This window comes from Syngnathus leptorhynchus, chromosome 1, assembly GCF_054491065.1.
Source record: "Syngnathus leptorhynchus isolate UIUO chromosome 1, UIUO_Slep, whole genome shotgun sequence".
NCBI lineage: Eukaryota > Metazoa > Chordata > Actinopteri > Syngnathiformes > Syngnathidae > Syngnathus > Syngnathus leptorhynchus.
Genome location: NC_141195.1, coordinates 15,267,518 through 15,289,068, shown reverse-complemented (window position 1 = coordinate 15,289,068; position 21,551 = coordinate 15,267,518). Strand labels below are relative to the sequence as shown.

Here is a 21,551-nt window from a genome sequence, read left to right as displayed (position 1 = left end):
TGAGGAAAATCAATTTCTTACGATATGGAAAGCTTACCTAGTTGCTGCTTTTGTGCTCAGGCATCCAAAATATTATTTGGCGCCATCTGGATGTATATTTGTGGAATCGCTTTTCACAGTCGAGCTTGTTACCTTTCTCATAAGTACAATCAATCATGATGTTTGCAAACGTCACATGACCAAAGTGAAGAAAAGAGAGCCATGCTTTACTTTTCTCTTGGCCAGGCCCACACTGTAATGAAATATTTCTGAATATAAAAGCTCACACTATTATGACCCAAAAAGATACAATTCAAGTTTTCATACATTTATTGATATTTTTTTCTTCCATAGTGTCTTGAAAAGGTTCAGGGAAATTGTATCAAGCAAACGTGTAGCAAGGGAATCAAAGGTCATCGATGTCCATTGAATGCAACACAGAATTCAATAAAAATATGCAAATAAATGCAATAATAGTGTTTTTTTTTCTTGCATACAAATTACGGATTACAAAAACATAAACGAGAACTTGTTAATTGATCCAGACGTGGCGCTGAGAATACAGAATGAGTACAACATACAGACTGTAGTACAGTCACTGTACAGTGCTGAGCTACAGCAAAACAAAATCACTTAAAGGCTCCAAGCAAAACAAAACTACTTAAGAGAAACATTTTCTTCGTAATAATATGTTGTGTGCAGCCCAACTAGTTGAAATACACAGCTCTGAGTAATATTTCATTTGTAGAATATGAACTAAACAGGCAAAATTCAAGCGTTTCCCAGGACACAACCAATCACGGCTCACCGGTTTTTTTAAGCTGAGCTGTGATTGGTTGTGACCTGAGCAATTGGCAACTGTGATGTCATTTTCAGTGGACAACAAGTGGCAAAATAGCAGCCGCCTGAGATGGAATAAAATAATTTAAATTTTGCCGTCTTAACCCATATTAAGATGCAATCATGGATGCTATATTAATAGCTAATGGGGGGCACATAAAACATGTTAATGTAAAGACCCTTTAAAGAAACACACAAACAAACATAGTGTAGAACCACCCATTCAAATATTAAGCAATGTGACCAGTCGAAGCACAAACAATATTCAGCGTGTTTGGAAGGGGGTTTGGTATTCTTTGTCGTTCGTTTTTTTTTTTTTTTTTTTTCTCTCATTTCCAGTACAGTTCCTAGAAGCACAATGTCTCCTGGTTGTAATTCAATCAAACATGAAGTCAAATGACACTGAGACAAGAGATTGAATTAAAAATTGATTGAAAATTGAAATAGATTGAATAAAAATTAAAAAAAAAAAAGATTCATGGTGCGATTGTGTGGAAAGTGGGTGGGGAAAAGTCTCAATATTCTCAACTACTCAAACGAGCTCGATTGTTGGTGCCCCTGGGATGGAAAATGAAGGATTGTCATTTGTTCTTCCACTTCAAACAGGGGCCCTGGGGGCAAGGTTGATGATTGTGACTAATCGTAAGTGCAAAGGAGATTGACATATTCAAAATATGATTGAGGGTTAAAAACAAAAAAATGACAAACATCTAAAAGCTACATCCTATTGCACAATTAAACTTATGCGATGGTACAGAACACAGATAGTCCACGACGACAGGTCTTGCATACAAAAAAAAATAAAAAATCACCAATAAAACATCGCTCTGCTTTTTAAGACCGTTTCTTCTTTTCAAGAGGGTCTTTGTGCTTGAAAGAAAACAAACAAGAGCACATGATTGAATTCCGTGCGGTGGCGCCATCACGACGAGCAGGGCAGGGCAGGACCGAACGCCGATCTCATCGGCTCAAAGTGCACGTAGGGAGGAAAGAAAACAACACTCGGATGCTTGTGAGGAACGGCAAGAACAGGACAGCGGATAAAAACGGACGAGCGGGCGAGAATGCTGCATAGCTTGGATTGCGTTTAAAGCAAATGATGTTCATCGGAAAAGACACGGCAAGATAACCTAATTAGTGTACTGTACATGGGACTCGACTCTTAGTGTACTATTCCACGTAGCTTCCTCTTGCTGATTCAGACCCCGCTCCTCCCCAAAAAACTTTGTGTGTTTGTTCAGTCTTCAACAGCTGGTGGCCATACACTCACACCAGTGTGTCGCTACGGTCGCCGACCATGTCGCCACCTCGTAAGTAAATGGCTGAAGTGGACTTGGGCCGGTTGTGGCTGTGGCCTTGGCCCCGGCCGGACCCGCTGTTGTTGTTGTTGTTGACCTCGAGCCCCCTCGCGTCCGTGGAGATGACCCAAGTGGTGGGCCGCCATTTCTTCAGGGAATATGGCGTCTTGACTCGTTTCTTGATCTTATCGCCGGTGCCCAAGGAGCTGCCTGGGTGCCCTAAGCTGTCACCTGCAAACAGAAATGACACTTTTGAAATGAACACTAATCATGTACACAATAAAGTGGAAGTGTGACCCGGTGTCTCACCTAATGAAGCCAGGTCCTGTGTGGTGAAGGACAGGTCCAAAGAGTTTGGTCTCTCTGGTCTGCGAACTCTGGGCTGCCTAAGGAGGGACTCTTCTCGCATGGTGACCGTCACCGGGAGGTCCGGGGCACCGGAGGCGAGTCCCGCGTTTTCTGTCGGGGGCCCCGTCGGAGCCCCGCTTCCTCCTTCCATGTCCTCGTCTCCGCCCCCTTCGCTTTCGCCTCCGCTCTCACCGTCACCCCGGCCGTGGCCCGTGTTGCTGTTGTTGTTGTTGGTATTGGGTCGGGCCGAGCGCAGCGCGGCCACGCTCGAAGACGCGTCTCTAGGATCCGGCTGCTCACGGCTCAGAAGCGGCTCGTGTTCGTCGGGGCTGGCCGTGATGATGCCCAGGCTGAGTCGACTGTCATCGGACTGTAACACTCCGTTTCCGTTGGGAATGACGCCGGATCCTCCGAATCCTGCATTTCCGCCAATGGCCGCAGAAGAAACAAGGCCGCTGTTGTGACCGTTAATGGCGCCATTTATGCTGCCGTTAGCGTGCACGTCCCGTAGGGCGGGTATATTATTTATGCCCGCGCCCCGATGAGCTTCTGTGTCCACGTTTGGGCCCGTTACCGCACCGCCGTTAATCTTTGATCCCTCCACCTGCCGAAGGTTTGACTTTCCCGATCGTCCAAACTTGAACCTGAGCGAAGAGGACGACGCCTCCTTCTTGGCTGGCTTGCTACGCAGGGACAAGCTTGACGGCCTTTTGGGCAAATTCTGCTGCTTAGGCAGAGGGAAGACGGGGGCAGGTATGGGGGCGGATGGTTCGGCCGTACCCGAGGCTTCGCTCGCCATCTTGATGAGAGGGTAGAGCAAGCTAGAACTACCCGGGCTCAGCGGGTCTGGCGAGCAGAACTGCTTTTGCGAGTGTTCCATCAGGTTCTCGTCCGAGCTCTCTTTCAGGTTCTTGTCCACCTCTTTGGGGTCAAGCTTGGTGGTCTCCAGGTCGTCCTGAGTTAGGTGGAGGCAAACGGGGACCGTGTTGCAGCCCGTTGGCCCCTCAGACTCAGAAATTATAGTGGTGGTTGTGGTGGAGTCTGAGGGGCTCCCTCTTAGACCCAAGCAAGCCCCACTAGTGCTGCTACTCTCTGGGCTGGGCAGGCGGGCGTGGGCTTGCTGCTGGCGTTCTTGGTTGATGGAGTTCCTGTTCCTCTCCCCGGTCCCACCCCCGACTCGGACACCTGCGGAACTCGTAGTATCGGCCTGCGCGTTTTTGGCCACGCCCTCATGCTCTTCAATATAAGTGGAGGAGTGATCAGCATACGGGCCAGACTTGGGTGTCACACGGTTTCTAGAGGGAAATGGCGGGAAAGTATATCTGCTTTTAAAGAGCAGGCAGGCAGGTATTTTATTGAGAGGAGAACCTTGATTAAGATTTTTTACCTCTCATTGTGCAGAGTGGTCGACATAGGGTTGAGCTTGGGGCTGACGGATTTGGAGCGGTCCCAAATGAGGAGCAACTCGGCCACCCGTTCTTCGGCACACTGGGCTGTGAGACGAGCTTCCGCGTCCTGGTCCCAGCAGTCTTCCATTGTCTCTTTCAGAGAGCGAACAGCCTGCCAGAGAAGAGATGAGTCGCATTGTAATTGCCAGAATACTCATCGTTCTCAAACTGGCTTTAGAGTCCGCAAAATATTTTGCTAATACTTCCTTTCCTATTTATCCTTCATCAAACTTTTTAATTGAAGGATTTTTTTTTTTTTTTGATATACTGCTCTTTGTGTTTTCCCCTTCCCAACTCAGACGTTCCATATGCACATACCAAGCTGTTCTCTTTCCAGGCCTCTGGAAATTTGGGCCGCTGTTTCTCCCTTGACACCAGCACTTGCATGTCCTCGAACGTTGGGTGGTTCCCTGCCTCTGCTTGGAAGGCCATCTGGTATTCTGGTGCAGATTCGCCTAGAGGTGGTAAGGTCAGGAGGAAAGATGCGCAATTTTTTATGCTCATACTATAAAAACAAAATGCATCTGTATACGAGTGAAGTCTTACCGGGGAAAAGGTCTGTACATCTCATGAAAGTCTCCCAGTAGACCAGGCCCAGTGCATACATGTCCACCTGTTTCAGCGCAGCCTCACAATCCCTCAGATTGACTGCTCCTTCCAGCACCTCTGGCGCCATGTAGCGGATGGTGCCCACCTACAAGGCGGTTAAGAATGGGAAAGAACAAAATGAGTCTTTATTGCTGTACTCCACTACCATCTCTTTCATGAAATTATCCTTCGAGTACCTGTAACTAACTAGGAGTCTGCTCTCACCTCACTGATAGCAGCGTTATCTTCCTCGCCGTGGCGTGTTGGCCTGTTACCCGTCAGCTTCATGGACAGCCCAAAATCGATGATTACACAAGTGCCGTCGGCCTTAACGAGAATATTCCGACTGTTCAGGTCCCTGTGGGACACTGCTGGCTTGTACATGTCTTTGAAAGAAGGAAAGAAGAAATGCGATGAGTTTGATTTCAAACTACAATTCCACACAATGCCGCGGCTGTTTCTATAGTTCACTGGGCTTCGGGACAGTGCACGATTAGAGCAAAATACAATGTAGATAACCAATTGAAAAATGAACAGGTTTGGCACCATTAGTTAGCGAGGACTAGTAAAAGCACGGTGGTACCTTGCCCTAACTTGAGAGCTTAAACCTCCGCTCCGTATTGAACCATGAAGCTTCAAATAAATCCTCTCCTCTTGACATTCCACATGAACAAAATGTACTGTTTTTCTTTTTGATTATGAATATATATGGTCATACTGCCTAATATCCCCTACCTGAGGAATCTTACTAACCAGAAATACTGAATCCATTTTCCTGATCGCAGCTCGTCACTTCCTTTTTACTTTTCGCCTGTCACTTGCTGTCCCTGCTTGTAAGCCTGGCTGACTGCTGTGATGAGTACCCCTGCTGATTGAGAAGAATGAGGAGGGCCAAAGGAGTTGCAGCTCTGTTTAGCTGTCACTTCTGCCTACCAAGAATGATTTCACTAAGCCTGGGAAATATTCATATCAGCTCACTTCAACCTTCTCTCCAATTTTCCTTGAATCTATAAATAGGCCCGGGTTGTACCGGCAGAAGCGTGGAAGTGTGCGTTTGTCCAAAAGCAGTGAAGCAAAGTACATAAGACCCGCACGGAGCTGTACTGTGTAGGCAGGAAGATTTGGATTTCCAAAGAAGTCAAACAAAACCGGCTAAAAGAGAAAAAAAAATATCTTGCTCCAAAAAGGCTCGTAGGCCCAAAAACCTGCACGTGTGATTTTTTTTTTGTCAACTCACCTCCTTTGTAGAGTTGCGTGTGCATGTACGCCAATCCACGAGTGACAGAGTGAGCAAGCCTGCAGCTGTTGACCCAGTCGTTGGTCTGAACGCTCAGGTAGCGGCTTAAAGAGCCCTAGGGGAAGAGACAGAAAAAAAGAGGCACTGTCGTGAGATGGGAAACTGATGAGGCAGAAAAAGTCAATTCAATCGTAAGCATAGCACTTAATACTTTGACAAAACGAGATGTGACGTGTGCAGGGGATTGCTGAGTCTTTGCCGCCACTTCAAAACAAGTGACAAGCTGTTTCACCACATCTAGGCGATGACACAGGTTGTGTTTATTACAGCAAATAATTCAGCTCATATTATACTTAGACTTTTTAATGGTAGATTTTAAAACCCTCAATGTCACGTTTTAGCTCTATTTTTTCATGAACTGTTTCCTTCTTAAGGCTCACTGAGCAGCGAAGTAACCTTCTTGATGGTGCTCTCATGGCCTGAATGTTGATTTATTTCTTTTTTTTTTGTCAGGGTCCTTTCAAAGTCACAAATTGTCACAAAGACGTTGGCCAGACATTTGCAAACAGTTTTAATAGTTGTCAACTGTTTTTCTTTCGTCAAGAAAAACTGTTTACAACTGTTTGCAACCTTTTAGAATCCCTGACAAAATACCAACATTCGCTATGTGCGCAAACTCTGGCAGTTGATTGAGGTGAGTTGTAGGAGGAGGCTTTGGTTTGTCTTCAAAGAAAAAGGTATACGTACATACAAACAACAGTGATTAAACTAGTCACTTCACTTACGTGTGGGTAGTAATCCATGATAAGCAGGTACTCAGTGCGCCCCTCTGGGCCCGTCCGTTCATCAGCGCCCACAAAGCGGGCGATGTTGTCGTGCTCCAGTAGTGGCAGCCGGTAGATGGAGCATTCATTTTGAAAGTTCTGCCGGTTGGCGGCTGTGAAGACCTTAACGGCGACAGGTCGTTCATCGAGGGAGCCGCAATAGACAGTGCCGTATCGACCCCGGCCGATCAGCTAAAAAAAACAAAAAAAAACAAAGGGGAGGAATTCAATTCATGCCTGAAAAGCTTTCTGTCTTATTCCATGAATTGGATGGCAGACTGTGCACCACAGCATGAACATATGTTCATGTTGCGGACTGCTAACATTACACATAACAAATATTCAAATTTAGATTGGCCGTATCTGCCTCTTGGGCTTCTTTTATTGGTGTTGAAGTGAAGATGTTGAAATAAAAGACAAGGTGCATTTTAGAGTGAGAATTGGATAATAGTGACCCCATCCATAGTCATATAAAAGTCATATCATTTGAATATGCTGTCGTTTCTTATGTGCATTCAGTTACTGGTGCTGTTTTCATCTCATCAGTTTGATAACAAGCATGCCTAGACTTGAAGCTTGAGGCGGTGTTTTCATTTTCTAACCGTGTTTATCATTGTGGGTGGTAGTTCTAAGTTAATTTCTCGGAAGAAGTAAAAGGCAAAAACAATGCCTCTGGAGTCTGGAAAATGAGCAATGGTGATTCATCTTGTTCTTAAATTGATGGAGTTCAACCACTGTATCTCCAAAAGAAGCTATGACTACAATGCGGCCCGCCAAAAAAAAAAAAAAAAAAAGCGTTTGAATAAAAAACTGATGCTATTTCAGAAACAGACCTCGAGCAGTTTGAGATTATCCAGGTCCAAAGAGCTCTCAGAGGCAGCAGCTTCCATCATATTCAGATTGTGAAGACCTTGCTTATTATTTCCTGAAAGAAAAACACATGCACACACAAAGTACTTTAAAGGCGGTCCTCTCAGATTCCATTTATTACAGTGATTACAGCTCCACCAAAGTGTTTAACAAACTTAGCTACTGAATGTGGTCTGTTCTTGCTCTCAGTGTGGCGCCATGGAAACTCACCATGCATCATGCGGTAACCAAAGAAAGCAGCTCCCGCGATGACGGCCAACACAAAGACGGTTGCCAGGGCAATGTTTATTGTCTCTTCATAGCGCAAAGAGCGAGGGTCTGCGCGGATAACAGTTTCAAAATAATGAGCAGATAGAAAATGGCCACAACAAACCTACACAAATATATATATATATATGTATATAGCTCTTTTCTATCGATCAGGAAGTCTCAGGAACCAGACTAAACTGGCCTGGACAAAGAGGATGGTGCCGTTATTGTTATGACTAGTCTGGCTGCAATAAAAGGATTTCTGTAGCTATCAATGAGACATATGCACTTCTATACACAAAATGTCTAGGGATTTTTAAGAGGGTTTAGATATGCGTTCATTAAGCGTCCCACTAAGCCACACAATTATTCATATATTTTTATGTTTTAGGTTGTTTAATTGTTGGAGGACCCATGACCTGCGTTTAAGACCAAGCTCTAACACTGAGTAGCACACTCTAGAATGCCTTGATTGTTTTGAAATTTCATTGGACCCTGTATTTGAGACACCCTGTGCCAGAGGCAGCCAAGCAGCCCCAGAACAAAACCAAGCCTTATAAAATTTATTTGCAAAATCAATAATAGGTTGAAGAGGAGTGTAAGTTAGCCATGGTAATATTAACTTTTTTTTTTAGCAAAAGTAATAATGCATAAAATAGGGGCTTGGTATACTGTATAAATGTCTCACTGAATATCACAGGTCATAAAATAATCATATATTTCACTTCACATAAAGCACATTTAAATTTTTGGTAACTAAATAAATATGCTACCAAGACTAGTAATCAAAGGCATTCAAAGACATGAATGGTGAGTTAGCCAATGAAGCTGTTGCCTCAATAGTGGCAAGAAATTAAAGAAGTACAAAAAAATGATTACAAATTAAAACATGAGGTAAAGAATGAAAAAAAAACCTCACAAATTAAAACATGTTTTATAAACCAACATGCTGAAATCATTCTTTCTTTCTTTCTTTCTTTCTTTCTTTCTTTCTTTCTTTCTTTCTTTCTTTCTTTCTTTCTTTCTTTCTTTCTTTCTTTCTTTCTTTCTTTCTTTCTTTCTTTCTTTCTTTCTTTCTTTCTTCTTCCCATGTTTGTCTTGTCACCTGTCTGCTAAATAGAACAGTCACCAAACCGCCCGCAGACTGATAACACAGACAGACGCCTTGCATTCCAAGGAATGCGGAGTGGCAACATAAATGGTAGCGTGCGTGTATGTATGTATGTATGTGCCCCACCTCCTCAGATAGAACACACATACATTTTATTCACTACTAAATTTAGAGGAAGGAACAATTGACTATACAGCTGCTCTCCTAGCTTGTTAATGTTCCAAAGTATGAAGATTTCTAAACGATCAATGCTGAACTGTTAGTGTGTGTGTGTGTGTGTGTGTGTGTGTGTGTGTGTGTGTGTGTGTGTGTGTGTGTGTGTGTGTGTGTGTGTGTGTGTGTGTGTGTGTGTGTGTGTGTGCGTGCATACAGATTGGCTGTGCAGTGGTGGGACTGGGAGTCGTCAAGTCTTCTGTGAAATTGACATTGCACATGTCAGTGCTGCAACAGCAGAAGTGGTAGGTCCCGTTCTGAGTCTGAGGCGAAAGGTTGTTCACCACGCAGCGGTCATCGCGACATCCTTGGTGGTCTCCAAGGTGGGACCAACAACCTGGTTGGGGTAGACAATGACACAGATGTGACAATATTACAAGGGGGGGAATTTAGATCAGAGTGCCCGATTCTTAGGTTTACAGATATGTGTGTGTGTGTGTGTGTGCTTTATTTCATACATTGTAACTTGTGCCGCATGTTCTACCTTGTTTGACTAATCGGACTTCGCCCGGCGGACTTTTCTCCCACAAGCCGAAGCAATGGCTGCCCTTGGTACATCGGATGGTGGTATTCTCGGGCGAGATCCGGCCCTCGCCCCCGGCCAATCGCTCCACCTCCGACTGCTGCTGCTGGTCAATGAAGGCACACTCTCGCTCTTCGCCCTGCGCCGCTAAAAAGAGAGACAAGATAGAAGGTATAAATCATATTCTTTATCCTTCGCCCACACCGCTACGTTTTACAAAATAAACAAGACCGTGGACGCCTATAAGATTATTCAGCAAACAATACATTTTATACTAACACCATTTAAAAGTATGCTTAAAATAGTTCTTCAGGGTTACAAGCAAATGTATGAATGTTACTCATCCACACATCAGACATTTCAATTCAGGGTTGCTTGATTCAGTCGCCACCCCCGCAAAAGCACGCTTCCCTCTTTTCAGCCAAACATCAATGCAAATGTCAATTAAATTCTGGCCTAAAGGTCAGAACCCATATGGAAGCGCTGGCACAGAAAGGACATCACAATCCAGTACGTTTCCAAGCGTTAACTCACAGGCGACACTCATCGCAGACATCAAACAGACGTCATTTCATCGCTAACATTACAAACAACAGCTAAGATATTCAAAACAGATGGAATGAGATGCCAAACGGTTATTTCATTGGTGCAATACATTATTATTCATATTTGGCAAACAGCACACTGCAGTGCTTCGGCGTGTGATGTCAGACAATCATATTTATTTTACGGTTCATCTGTTCATTTGCTGCCAAAGTGATGGCAGAGTCGAAAGCCAATGTTTGGGTTTGTTTGAGCTCTATGGGGAAAAAAAATACAATGATTCCCAAATGGCCAAATTTTCTTCCAACGCCATATACAACAACCAAAGACAAAAATGCTTCCTTCCATGAATCAATTTCCTCGACTACGCTTTAAAATTCCTGAAAATGTCCTGCTGGAGGGAGGGGTGGCAGACATCAGGATACGTGCTCCAATAGAGGAACTATAGAGGGACAATGGAAGGAAGTGCACAGGCAGTAACAACACCCGAGACAGTAGAACAAACACACTGACATTGTTGGCTGCTTAGGGTTTGACAGGAATTCAAAAGTTTCACCTATCCTTTGCACTCATAGATTTTATTCCTGTCTATTTTTGAATGTAAATGTAAAAAAAAATCACCTATTGAACCTCCCAGCAGTCATAATCTACTCTCCTGTACAGTACCGTTATCCCAGGCTCGAAATAAGCGGATTCTCATCACAGCTGCGAGTCAAATTTCGCATTGTGTGCCTAACCAAGCACATTAACATGCTAAACAGCAAAAGGGCCTTTATGTCGGAAAATAGATAGAGCTGCCAAATGTTACAAAATCCCTGAAAGCTAACTCGGTATGCCCATAATACATTGAGAATTGAAAAAAAATCTGAGGGCTTTTTAGATACGTATCTCTGTGCGGGACTCGGCAGGAGGGGAACGCAGCAGCCCCGGGGGGTCCCTCATAACTGATTTGGGGAGGAGAGCCTGGGTTAGGGTAAAAGCCTTTCCACCATACTGAAGCACATTGCCGCGGCGTGCGTATGAAATGCGGATGATCAATGTGTTGTGCAATACAGATTATTGTATCAGTGGATTTTGCACTTTCCCATTACCAACATTTCGGTTAGAATTATTGTCTGAGTTATCATAGGTTCAGAAACGCACAGCCTTGAAGCTTGTATTAAGTTGCAGGCGAGTTGCTCAAATGAAATATTTTCTTATATTTATTGCCTTTTTTTTTTCTAAAGAACAAATACTAAGTTTAAGGTTAAAATATGTTTGAAATTGCCAATCTGAAAGTGTTTCTGAAGAGTCAAATGCAGTTTGCTGCGATCCACAAAGTGAATTTAAGAAACAAAAAGCAGTTGATCACATACAAAAAGAAACTAATTGGCTGTGCGTTATTAAATAAATTGTAGTAAGCAAAAATATACCAGTAGTTTCTGAATACACAGTTATTTCAGTACGTTTGTCGAATGCTGAAAAAGTTGACAGCTTCAGCCCTAAAACTCAACCGCCTAATTAGATCCTTGAATAAAACTATATCTGTGACTTATTTGCAATCTCAACAACAATAGAATTTCTGCAGGTCAATTGGTTGTTCTGAAGCTATCCTCGAGGCACCGAGGTTGCTGCTTTGACAAAATTCTTTCAATCTCTTGGGGACATTTCTGGTTGGCGGCCAATCCCAGTGTTTATCTCTGATTGGCCATGGCAGCCCCTGCTCCCGGTCGTGCTCTGCAGAGCTTGAGTTCAGCTTCCACTGCTGTCCTGGCAAACCCAGTCAAGCGTGACACGTGAGCGAGAAAGGCAAAGTCATATCAAAAGGCTCAAGTGTGGCTCTCTTTCCAAGCTTGTTCATTGGACGATGACTGGCACTTAGTGGGCACCCATGGCCCAGATATTTGTTAAAACTCACCCCCTCCATCTATCCCCCACTCTAGCCTAGTAACCCTCCTCCCCGGAGCTGGTGTTCCCGCCCTCCCCCACAAACAACCCCCCCTTCCGCTCAGCCTCATTGGTGAAAAACAACAGATCTAATCTGACCTTATTTGCCAAGGCCCAGAGGAGTCATGCAAGACACAGCGGTTAGAATACTACAGGGTGTCCTTAAAGTCTGGACGCATGGGCACTTGATGGAGTTATTGAACGGATTTTATGTGAAGCTTGCAAAACGCAGCAAACGTGGCATCGTGTCAGAAATCATACTGAGGAGATTTGCAATTAAATCATTTTTAAGGACCTGTACGTATCTATGGAACTCCAATTAAATTCCCAGAAAGACAGTATTTTGGGTGATAACTCTTATCACGTGAAGCTGACGTTCCTATAATTGCGGAAAGTCAAGCTATTTATCTACCCGCTACAGCTTCTGTTTGGGTGTGTTCTCGTTGCCGAGGTAGATTCAAGGGCCTTTGCTGACACCCCCGATATTTCAAGCCTGTTTAAGGATGGCAGGGATGAGGTGGGGGGCAAGTACGTATTTAATCCGTGCCATCTGTTGCATAACGACCACCACCCCCTAAAAGCGCCACCACTACTCAGTCTGTGTCTGTCTGGGTCTGGTACAGTTAGACTAATCCCAGAGTTGATACTGCCCTCAAATCGGAGGGCCGCAATTACTGACCACAATGCTTTTGTGCCAGAACCTGGCTTCCACCCCCGCTGCCCCGACCACCCTCCGTATTCTAACTTTCACAAATATGTGGTGAAAACAGATGAGTGAGGTGGCGTGCTGTTACACAACAAGGGGATAATCTCAAATCATTTATGAACAAAGCACATGATGATCGCCACTGGTCTATCCCAAACACAGGAGGGGGGGGGGGGGGGGCTATGTCTTATAGGGACAATTACAATACGGAAAAGTTAATTCAAATGTCTGTAAAATGTCAACGAAAAAGTCATTGCATCATACCCATTCGATCTGAGCCGTACCATGTTGACTCAAATCATAATCCCATGAACTCAGACCAAATCTAATTTGCCCACTTTCAAATAGCAAATTAATCGACACCTATTTTAATAATCAAGTCATGGTTAAGAGCTATTGTTTTGTTTAAAATGTTTGGGATCTAAAATGTCATTTGTTTGATTTCAGCTGGTGAAAATAGCTCCATATTCAGCAGGCATATGGAGCTCAGCTGATGATTTTCAAATGTTCTGCTTTATTTGGACCAGATGATTAAATTAAGTGTGACCCCAGCGTAATACAATTTATATGTACATCTCAGACCACAATTCATGCTTTTCCTAAAATGCTACTCTTCAAAGAAAACTGCTGAAACTCTGCCCTAGGTCCTTTTAGTGATACTGTATCTTTACTCTTGTTTCAATGATTAAATACTTGAAGAAGAATCTTTCATTTGGCGAGGCAGAGAAGTGAAAAGCAGGCTTTGGTTACCCTTCTTGTCAAGCGCACATGACTGCCAAAAGCCGCTGAAAACAAGAGGACATAAAAACATCTTTGAAAGACAAAAAATTCATGGCTTCATCAAGTATGAAATAACTGCCTGATTTTGATTTTCAGCTATTTTTTGATTTTGGATTATCTTTGATAGGCTTACTTCCCTTCAATGGCTTCTTAAGGAGGCTCCTAGCTCTAGTATAGACGCATGACTTGGGCAGCTAAAAACCTTCCACTTCTGGTCTTAACAAAGTCCTTTGTGTGTTTTGGGTCATTATCTTGCTGCATGGTAAAAGCTCTCCCAGTCACTCTGGTGCCACCGTGTTTTACAACTCCAGATTAATGAGCACGTCTCAGAAGAAGCCATGGAAGCCAAAGCAAAGACATTTTCAAGTTTTAAAGCTTGGCTTGCCTTGCAGGCATGGTTGGGATCGTGAGCAGATGGTTTCTTTTTGAAACCTTTTGCCTTGCAGTCACTCTGTTAAAGGTGAATTTGTCTCTTTTCAGCCCATAAAATATTGCCACATCATATTTATTTTTTCCGGTAACAGGTTTCATTCCAAACAGGTTTTGTCACTGAAAATTCTATCACGATATAATTCATATAGGTCAATATTGATAAATATGGAGATGCAATACCCTCTCATTGATAGTCCCATTAAACTTCATTTGTTGTTCATGCAATGTCACAAATGAAGTGTTGATCACATATCAATCGCGATATAGATTGATAACTGAATTATCGCCAAGTTCATTGGTGCTTTAAATCTAAACATGTGCAAATCACAGCATTTTGAAAAGGGTAGTAAAAGCGCTGTCACTATTGCTCTTCTATGGTGTCGAAAAGCCCAAAATTGAACAATTAGTTAGGCTTGTATGATTGCGAGGCATTCAAATTTGCTGGAGCGTTTCATTTGAAAAATTAATACCCGTTCAAAATTTGTTAAGGCGGCCCACACAGATTTGTATCAGCCAAGGACAGATTTTTCCTTTCAAGCCTTGATCGCAGGAGAAAAAGCCGTTATTGCACACCAGTGGAAGTACTCGTACTCGAAAAATACTGAAAAATATTGATATCACATACAGTCAAGTGTACACTTTCCATGCAAGTCGACTTGGAGGGCCGTCAGCATTGTAGCCATACGTTAAGGTAAACATGGATGAGAAAACGAGCCAAGAAGTGAACCTTATGTCCAAGAAATGTTCATGTTTTTTGTTTCTGAACATTTGTTTAAGACAGAGCACATTTTCATCACTGCAAGAAGGAATGGCATAGCTCGTTTGTTATTCAGAAGTCTTTTTCTGCACCATAAAAACACAGTTGCTAAGAAACGTTACAGCTCACATGTCGTGACTTTCATATTCACACTACCCCAAAATAAATGGCATAAGATCCTTGTGCATGATATGCAATCTAAATTAATTTGATAGTTTTTTTTTTTTTATTCAATAAGAATAGATTTTCACATTTGCAATAATAATAAATATGTTTTTACCCGACCTCTGTTGCTCTTAGAAATTGTCAATACGTTTTACTCTCCTCTTTCCATATCTCACTCATCTCCTCAATATAGTATTTTCTGCTTGGAGGGAAACACAAGCTAAACCAAAACAAACTGTGATATAATCCAAATATTGAATCCAAAAACAAGCATTTTTGGATGCCGGTGAACATCAAAACAGAGACACCAATCCTCATGTACGAGTCATGGTTTTATCAATGGCTGCCAAGTTTAGTTGACTAATCACACAGACGCGTTGACAACTTGTTTATTTATGCATTTGTTTATTTGGCGCTGTATTTTATTCCTTGAAAATGCCTCATCTCCCATTTTCCCTTGAAAATGCCTCCCACATTTCCCATTTTTTTCCGCAGGCTACATTGTTTTTGAATGCTGTGGTTGACATCGACCATTAAGAGCACAGTAGCCACCTCGCTGGTCACATGTGATCACGCACAGAGTGTTTCATTTAATACCTGTGACATCTCAGTACTCAAAGTAACACGTGACATATTCCTTTCCCATGTACGGTAATTAATGCTTGTTTGCTGGTCAGTCCAGCCGCAATTCTTTGTTTACACTCAAAGTCGCGGAACGGCTGTGGCGTGAGCTGCGTTCACGTACACTTTGTAAATCAAAGGGAGTTTTCATTTCGTTCTGTGCATTATTATGAAATGGATGACGTACTTCGGAAATTCATATTTGTATTTGAATGTTTTGGACTAAGCATGCTATATGTTCACAGTTGAAATGATTAGTTTTGTTTTGTTGATTTTGTTTGCTAATATGGGATTTTTTTCTGGTAGCGAAGTTGTAATGACAAGACATTACTAAAAAGAGTTATACAGAAGGCCGTGTTCAATAAGAGTATGACTTTTTGAACAATATTTGGTTGAAATAAAACATTTTCACCACAATTCCAAGACATAATTGCATCATCAAGAATCATAACTTAGTATTCTTAAATATGTATCATGAAATTCATTAATAAGGACCTGTCAGTCAAAACATAGCAAATCTCACTCTCTTTTTTTTTTTTTTTTTTTTTTTTTTACAAGCAATGCTTGGGTGAGGAATGTAAGTTGTGCAAAAAAAATCCACCTCGGTGTTACTATAGTACACACAACTTTAAGTCACTATTTACAAAAATAATAATGTAAAAACAGCATGCAACTAAAATCACACATTAAATATGACACATTTGATAACTGGTAACACAAACAAAAATATTGATGTCAAAAAATAATAATAATTCCAGCACATCAGCAAAGACCATGCTAGAATTTTTTGATTGTTTTTAATGAGCATAGTTAATGAACTATGCTGGTTAAAAAAAAAATCAATCTCTCTCATCTACCAACACATTCCCTGCATTCTACACTGTTCCTCCATCTCAGCACAGCCCAAGCGAGCATCTTATCATGCTCAAGGTATCACAGAAGCCTGGCCTCAACCCAATGTCTAGAAAACGGGGGAGGGGGTTGGGGCACAAGTTGGCAGACAAGGCCTGCAGTATGTTTGGCAGTGTTTTTCCAGGCCTTTGTACACAGAACGATTAAAAAAGGAGCCAGTGTGAATATTTGCTTCAGTGCTCAAGATGAGTTATCTGTGAAGGCTACTAGACAACAATGAGATGAGCTCCACCGAACAGTGCAGAAATCACAGAGAAGGAATGGGGCAGGCAGGAAGATGATATTTTGAAGGGATTTGAGATTGAGATTTGAGACTTCCAACTGGAACCACACTAAGTGATATCTTCGGTGTACACAACACTACAGTACAGTAAATGCATTAAATATTTACAAGACAATAATCTATACGCAACTAAGCCACTTACCAGCCACCGAGGTTAGGAGTAGAGCCAGGCAAAATCCCAATTTTGCCAGACACTGCATCGTTGTAGTTCGGCCTACAGGCATAATCGTATTGATCGAATTTGGTCTTTCACTTGGAGTTAATCCACACACTCGATGTACTTTCTGGTCCTCTTCGTTTTTTTTGCAGTCACCACATAAATGTTTCTTCCTTCAGTCCTCAGGTCGAAATGCTCTTCCTGGCGTCCAGCTATACATTTGATGCTCGCTGTGCCATCAAGCGGGGAGTAAACAACTTAAGTTAACGCCGTCCCGTGATTAATTGTTGCATAAAAGCTATGCACTTGAGATGTCTGGCGTATATAAAACGCAATTGCAAAAACAAGCCATCTATACAAGCTGACATGCTAGCCACTGGACGCCAGTCTCCTGCTGCTGCGAAAAAAAACCCAACTTGGTTGAGACGAAAAATGTCACCTAAAACGATCGATATGCCATTTAATTATCCATGTACCATCCGCGGATGTACATCCCACTATCTGCTCTGCAAACAGGACGTTCCCGTGTAATTACACGTTAGCCAATTACTTGGCTAGGTAGCTAAATGTAGTAGAAGCTCCCCATTAGCCGACTGCTAGCGAGTTCGTCCTCTCCTGCGTCCCAGCTTATTTCTCGGTCTTGAAGGGGGGGAAAAAATGCTTCCAATCGTAGCGACTTTTCAGTCTTTCCACATACGAAGGGGAGCTTTTCAAGCGGAGGTGGGGGAGAACGTATATCTCTGGAGCTGATCTTTCCCGGGGTGGTCGACTGCGCTGCTTCCAGACGCTATGGAGCTCCGTTAGGCAGACAGACAGATAGATAGACAGACAGACAGGCAGGCAGGCTGGCTGGGGCGGATGGGAACGCCTCGTTTATTTGCAGGCTTGTTTGGACCGCTCGTGTCCGGTATCGTGTTGCTGTGGGTTGGCGTCGGGAGGGCGGAGGAGGAGGAGTACAGTACAGTCCAACTGAGCCAAAAACGGGTACCGCAGCGCCACTGTGCCGCAGACGGTGCGCACAACACCCTGGAAGGAATGGAACGGAAGGGAAGGGGAGGTTCCAGGAGCCACAGCTACAACTAATGCAAAAACAACTGTACTTGTATTTTTGCACGAGTTCATACAAAGTTAGAAGCATCGAATTGCCCCTTAATTCTCTTGGGATGTGTAGCTTTCTGAATTTCTTTCACTGGAAAAATATCTTGGATAATTCCATGCTCCCATGTTTGTTTTCCAATTTGTCTGCGCACCCCTGCTCAAAATGAAGTCAATATGTAAACATGGATGAGAGAATTTGTTGTGGATGAACTCGATTGTCTTACCTCAATCAATAAAACACGTTTTGGATGAAGTAGAGCAGGAACTAAGCCTTCTTTTCTAACATCACTGATTTTTTGTTTTTGTTTAAAAAAAAAAAAAAACATCAGTGTGTGACTTTACAGATTAAGTCAAGATAATTGACCTAATGCTTTCGGTATTTATACAAAATCCCGACTGTTATTATTAACCTTGCTGCCCCATTGATGCGAATTAGAAATTGGAAATTATTTTGGACACGGAAAATTGAACTAAATTTAATGGTTCAATTGATGTGTATTGTTGACAAGATACACACACGCGCGCGCGCACACTTGAGCGAGCGAGCGAGAGAGGAAAAAAGTTATGAAACACTAATTCAATGTGTTTATGTATATTTTAAATTATATATTTTTTATTTATAGTCATCAACATTATGAATTGATCATTAAGAATTAATGTTTATCATTTAGATTCTTAATTATAGGCAGCTATTATCCAAATAACTTGATATGTTCTCCGTCAGCTCTATGATGATGCATGATGCGTTATGACCTGGAATGACTTTCAATTCATAGCTGTGCATTATCAAGAGTTGTTATTTTAAATTTCTTGACCTCATAATATATTTGAGACCATTTAAATTCAAAGGGCTTTCCAAACCTTCTACTGTATTTTACACTTCCCAGCCTCCATTTGGTACATCTGTAAGTCTTCCAGCAGGTGGCAATCTAAGATTGCATTGAACAGATTGAACAATTGTCCGCTGTCCATAGTAGGATGTAGAAACCAATTGGTGAAGAAAATTGCACGCTGCAGATTCTAAATGAAACTGTATTACGTAAATATCTAATGCAAATTTATACATTTTAAATGTTATAAATGTATACAATTATTCTAATTGATGAATTTCAAATGTATTGTACTGTGAAATAAATCAACAAGTGCGGCACAGGATTTTAAATGAACGACTTGCAACAGAAATACCAAGCACAACAAAAAAGTTTCTGCTTAGTGCAAACAAACATCAAATTTGAAGATGCAATATTTAGGAATTTATACTACTCCAAAAAAAAGTTATTTGATGAACTGTATTCATTCATTGTATTCACTGTGGTAGCTGCAATAATATTAAAACAATTGTAAAATAAAATAATCAAAAAATGGCACCTCAATGTGTGTCGAGTGCCACAATTGATGTGGGATCATATCTCAGGGTGATATAATGGATACATTCATGGTAGGTGTTCAGGCTATTTTAAACCTCTCCTTTATGTTCACTGGGTGTTAGGCTATAAGCACCCAAGGGTCCATCCATTATGAATTCTGTACTTGCAACCAGCCAATCATAAATCACCTACAAAAATAATGGGCACTCTACAAGGTACACCCGAATAGCCGCCTTTGCTGTATAACGCAGAACTGCTTATCTGCAGTATATAAAAGGGATATCTTTTTAAAAACACCTCTTATTATGGTGGTGAGCTGGCTAGCACACAGTTTTAAGGTACAGGGTTCTCTTTATGGGAAGTTTGCATGTTCTCCCCGTGCCTGCGTGGGGTTCTTCCAGGTACTCCGGTTTCTTCCCATATTTAAAGACACGGATGGTTGGCCGATTGACCACTCCAAATTGTCCGTAGGTGTGACTACGAATGCTTGTTGGTCTGTGTGCTCTGCAATTGGCTGGCAACCAGTTCACTGCCCGTAGTTAGCTGAGATAAGCTTCCAGTACACCTGCAAAAAACGTCCATGTTTCTTTATCGTTTCTTAGGAAGCTCATGCCATTCTTAAGGGACGGCTTCCGCACTGTGACAGCTAAAGGCCTCGATTCGGCCCACTGGAAGCACCGATGTTACCCCCAGTCAGAAAATATTCCCCCTGACTATCACCATCAAGTATCCTGACAACATGAGCAGGTTTCATAAAGCGGGGGAATCACTCAGTCTACAGGGAGCTCCAAAAAAAAAAAATCCTCAGAGAATAATAGCCTCCTCCTTCACATTTCCCTGAAGAATGTGTATTCTGTACAGCTTCCAAATCGTAGATGATCACTCTTGTCATGCAAAGCTCATAGAGCCGTTTTTTTCATACAAGTCTAACATGAGGTGTGGCCTAAATCCGTGCTGAGGCAGCTGAGACCAAGTTAGGGTATTTTGGCAATCAAAGTGGCTCTTCTCATTCCTTTACTATCGGTGCAGGAGAGGCACGCGGACCTTGAGACAACAGGAGAAAGTGATAAGACAAAACAAACCAGTCGGAACTGCACGCAAGGCTCCACAGGTGGATGATGTTAAGTTGCAGTGGACACTTGACCGCCTTCCACCATGATGGGTCATGTCCATATGTTTATATTTTTGTCTTGCCGCACCTTCTTCAATGAATAAAAATGACATTATCCTTCTGAAGCTCTCTTTTAATCTTACTTTACTTATCCTAAGGGAAAATATTAATGGTAATAAAAAGTAGGTGGTAACAAAAAAAAAAAACTTCTTTGGAGGTCATTAGAAATAGACAACCTGTATCTTGTAGCATGTTGGTGAATCAATCACAGCTCCTAATTTTGTTCAACCGTGGAACATTAGCACCACTGAGAGCGCTGACATCATCGAGACGCTGGGAACTCCCCTCTCAAATTGCTTCGTCTACTGAGTCCCACATGTTTTCATGCATTACCTGCTGTCACAGAATTTCAGACTACTGCAGCCAAAGAAGGAACTTTGATAACTTGGCACTTTCTGACTGGATGGAATGATTGTTGGTTCCTAAACATGATATCAACCTGCCTGTTAAGGGAAGGTGTGTGCATGTGCATGTGTGTGTTTAAGAACTTTTAACATCATTCCCGCATGTGAGAGTGAGCATGAAAGTCTCTTGGGAAGGGTGTGGAAAGCTAACACTTCCTAATGGGTTCAAGCTGCGCAAAAAGCAAATGGAGATCATCACTTCCTGCTTTCTCCCACTTTTACAAGGAGGATTTATAATTGTCTCAACTAATGTGAACTCCACTTTCCTGTCCACTAGCATACACAATTTATATGTTACAGTGGCAACAATGACCTTCGGTGGGCTCATAGTGCTGCTCGGATGGTGGTGAATGTCGCAGGGATGACGTCATGCAGCAGAGGCCTTTTCACAACAGGGTTATTATTATGCAGAACTGGCAATGCCATCACTGAAGCTCAACAAAACTGACCTCATACATCATTTGCTATCTGGCAAAAGGAGAATAACAGAACAGTCAAATGATGACGGATGGCTCGATATTCTCAGCTCACTTTATTTATTGGGCACTTCAATGTTTTTAAATCACAGTTATTAGAGTCAATGGCTGAAAAGCTGTGATTTAATGTTTTTTTTTTGGGGGGGGGGGTTAAAAGGCAGTATGTTTATTTAGTTTTCAGGACTTGATGGTCATTTCATTGAACATTTCTATACAAAAGGCTTT

General features: G+C 42.4%; 1 protein-coding gene across 1 annotated transcript; it reads right to left on the bottom strand.

Annotated features, from left to right (window-relative positions):
- Positions 1–291: 291 nt before the first annotated feature.
- LOC147062138 (bone morphogenetic protein receptor type-2-like) lies at positions 292–17,804 on the bottom strand. Its single transcript, XM_085913649.1, has 13 exons — positions 16,796–17,804; positions 9,490–9,675; positions 9,163–9,342; positions 7,643–7,750; positions 7,396–7,487; positions 6,524–6,754; positions 5,739–5,853; positions 4,727–4,887; positions 4,460–4,607; positions 4,232–4,368; positions 3,853–4,025; positions 2,427–3,760; positions 292–2,348 (listed from the first exon to the last, which is right to left on the bottom strand). The coding sequence occupies exons 1-13, from the start codon at positions 16,875–16,877 to the stop codon at positions 2,086–2,088; spliced, it is 3,210 nt and encodes a 1,069-aa protein (XP_085769775.1). The 5' UTR covers positions 16,878–17,804; the 3' UTR covers positions 292–2,085.
- Positions 17,805–21,551: the final 3,747 nt, after the last annotated feature.

Coding starts and splice junctions, on each gene's coding strand:
- LOC147062138 (XM_085913649.1), bottom strand. CDS start 16,877: ATGCCTGTAGGCCGAACTACAACGATGCAGTGTCTGGCAAAATTGGGA. Junction 7,488..7,642: donor TGGTTACCGCATGATGCATG/GTGAGTTTCCAT, acceptor TTTTTCTTTCAG/GAAATAATAAGCAAGGTCTT. Junction 4,369..4,459: donor ATGTACAGACCTTTTCCCCG/GTAAGACTTCAC, acceptor TACCACCTCTAG/GCGAATCTGCACCAGAATAC.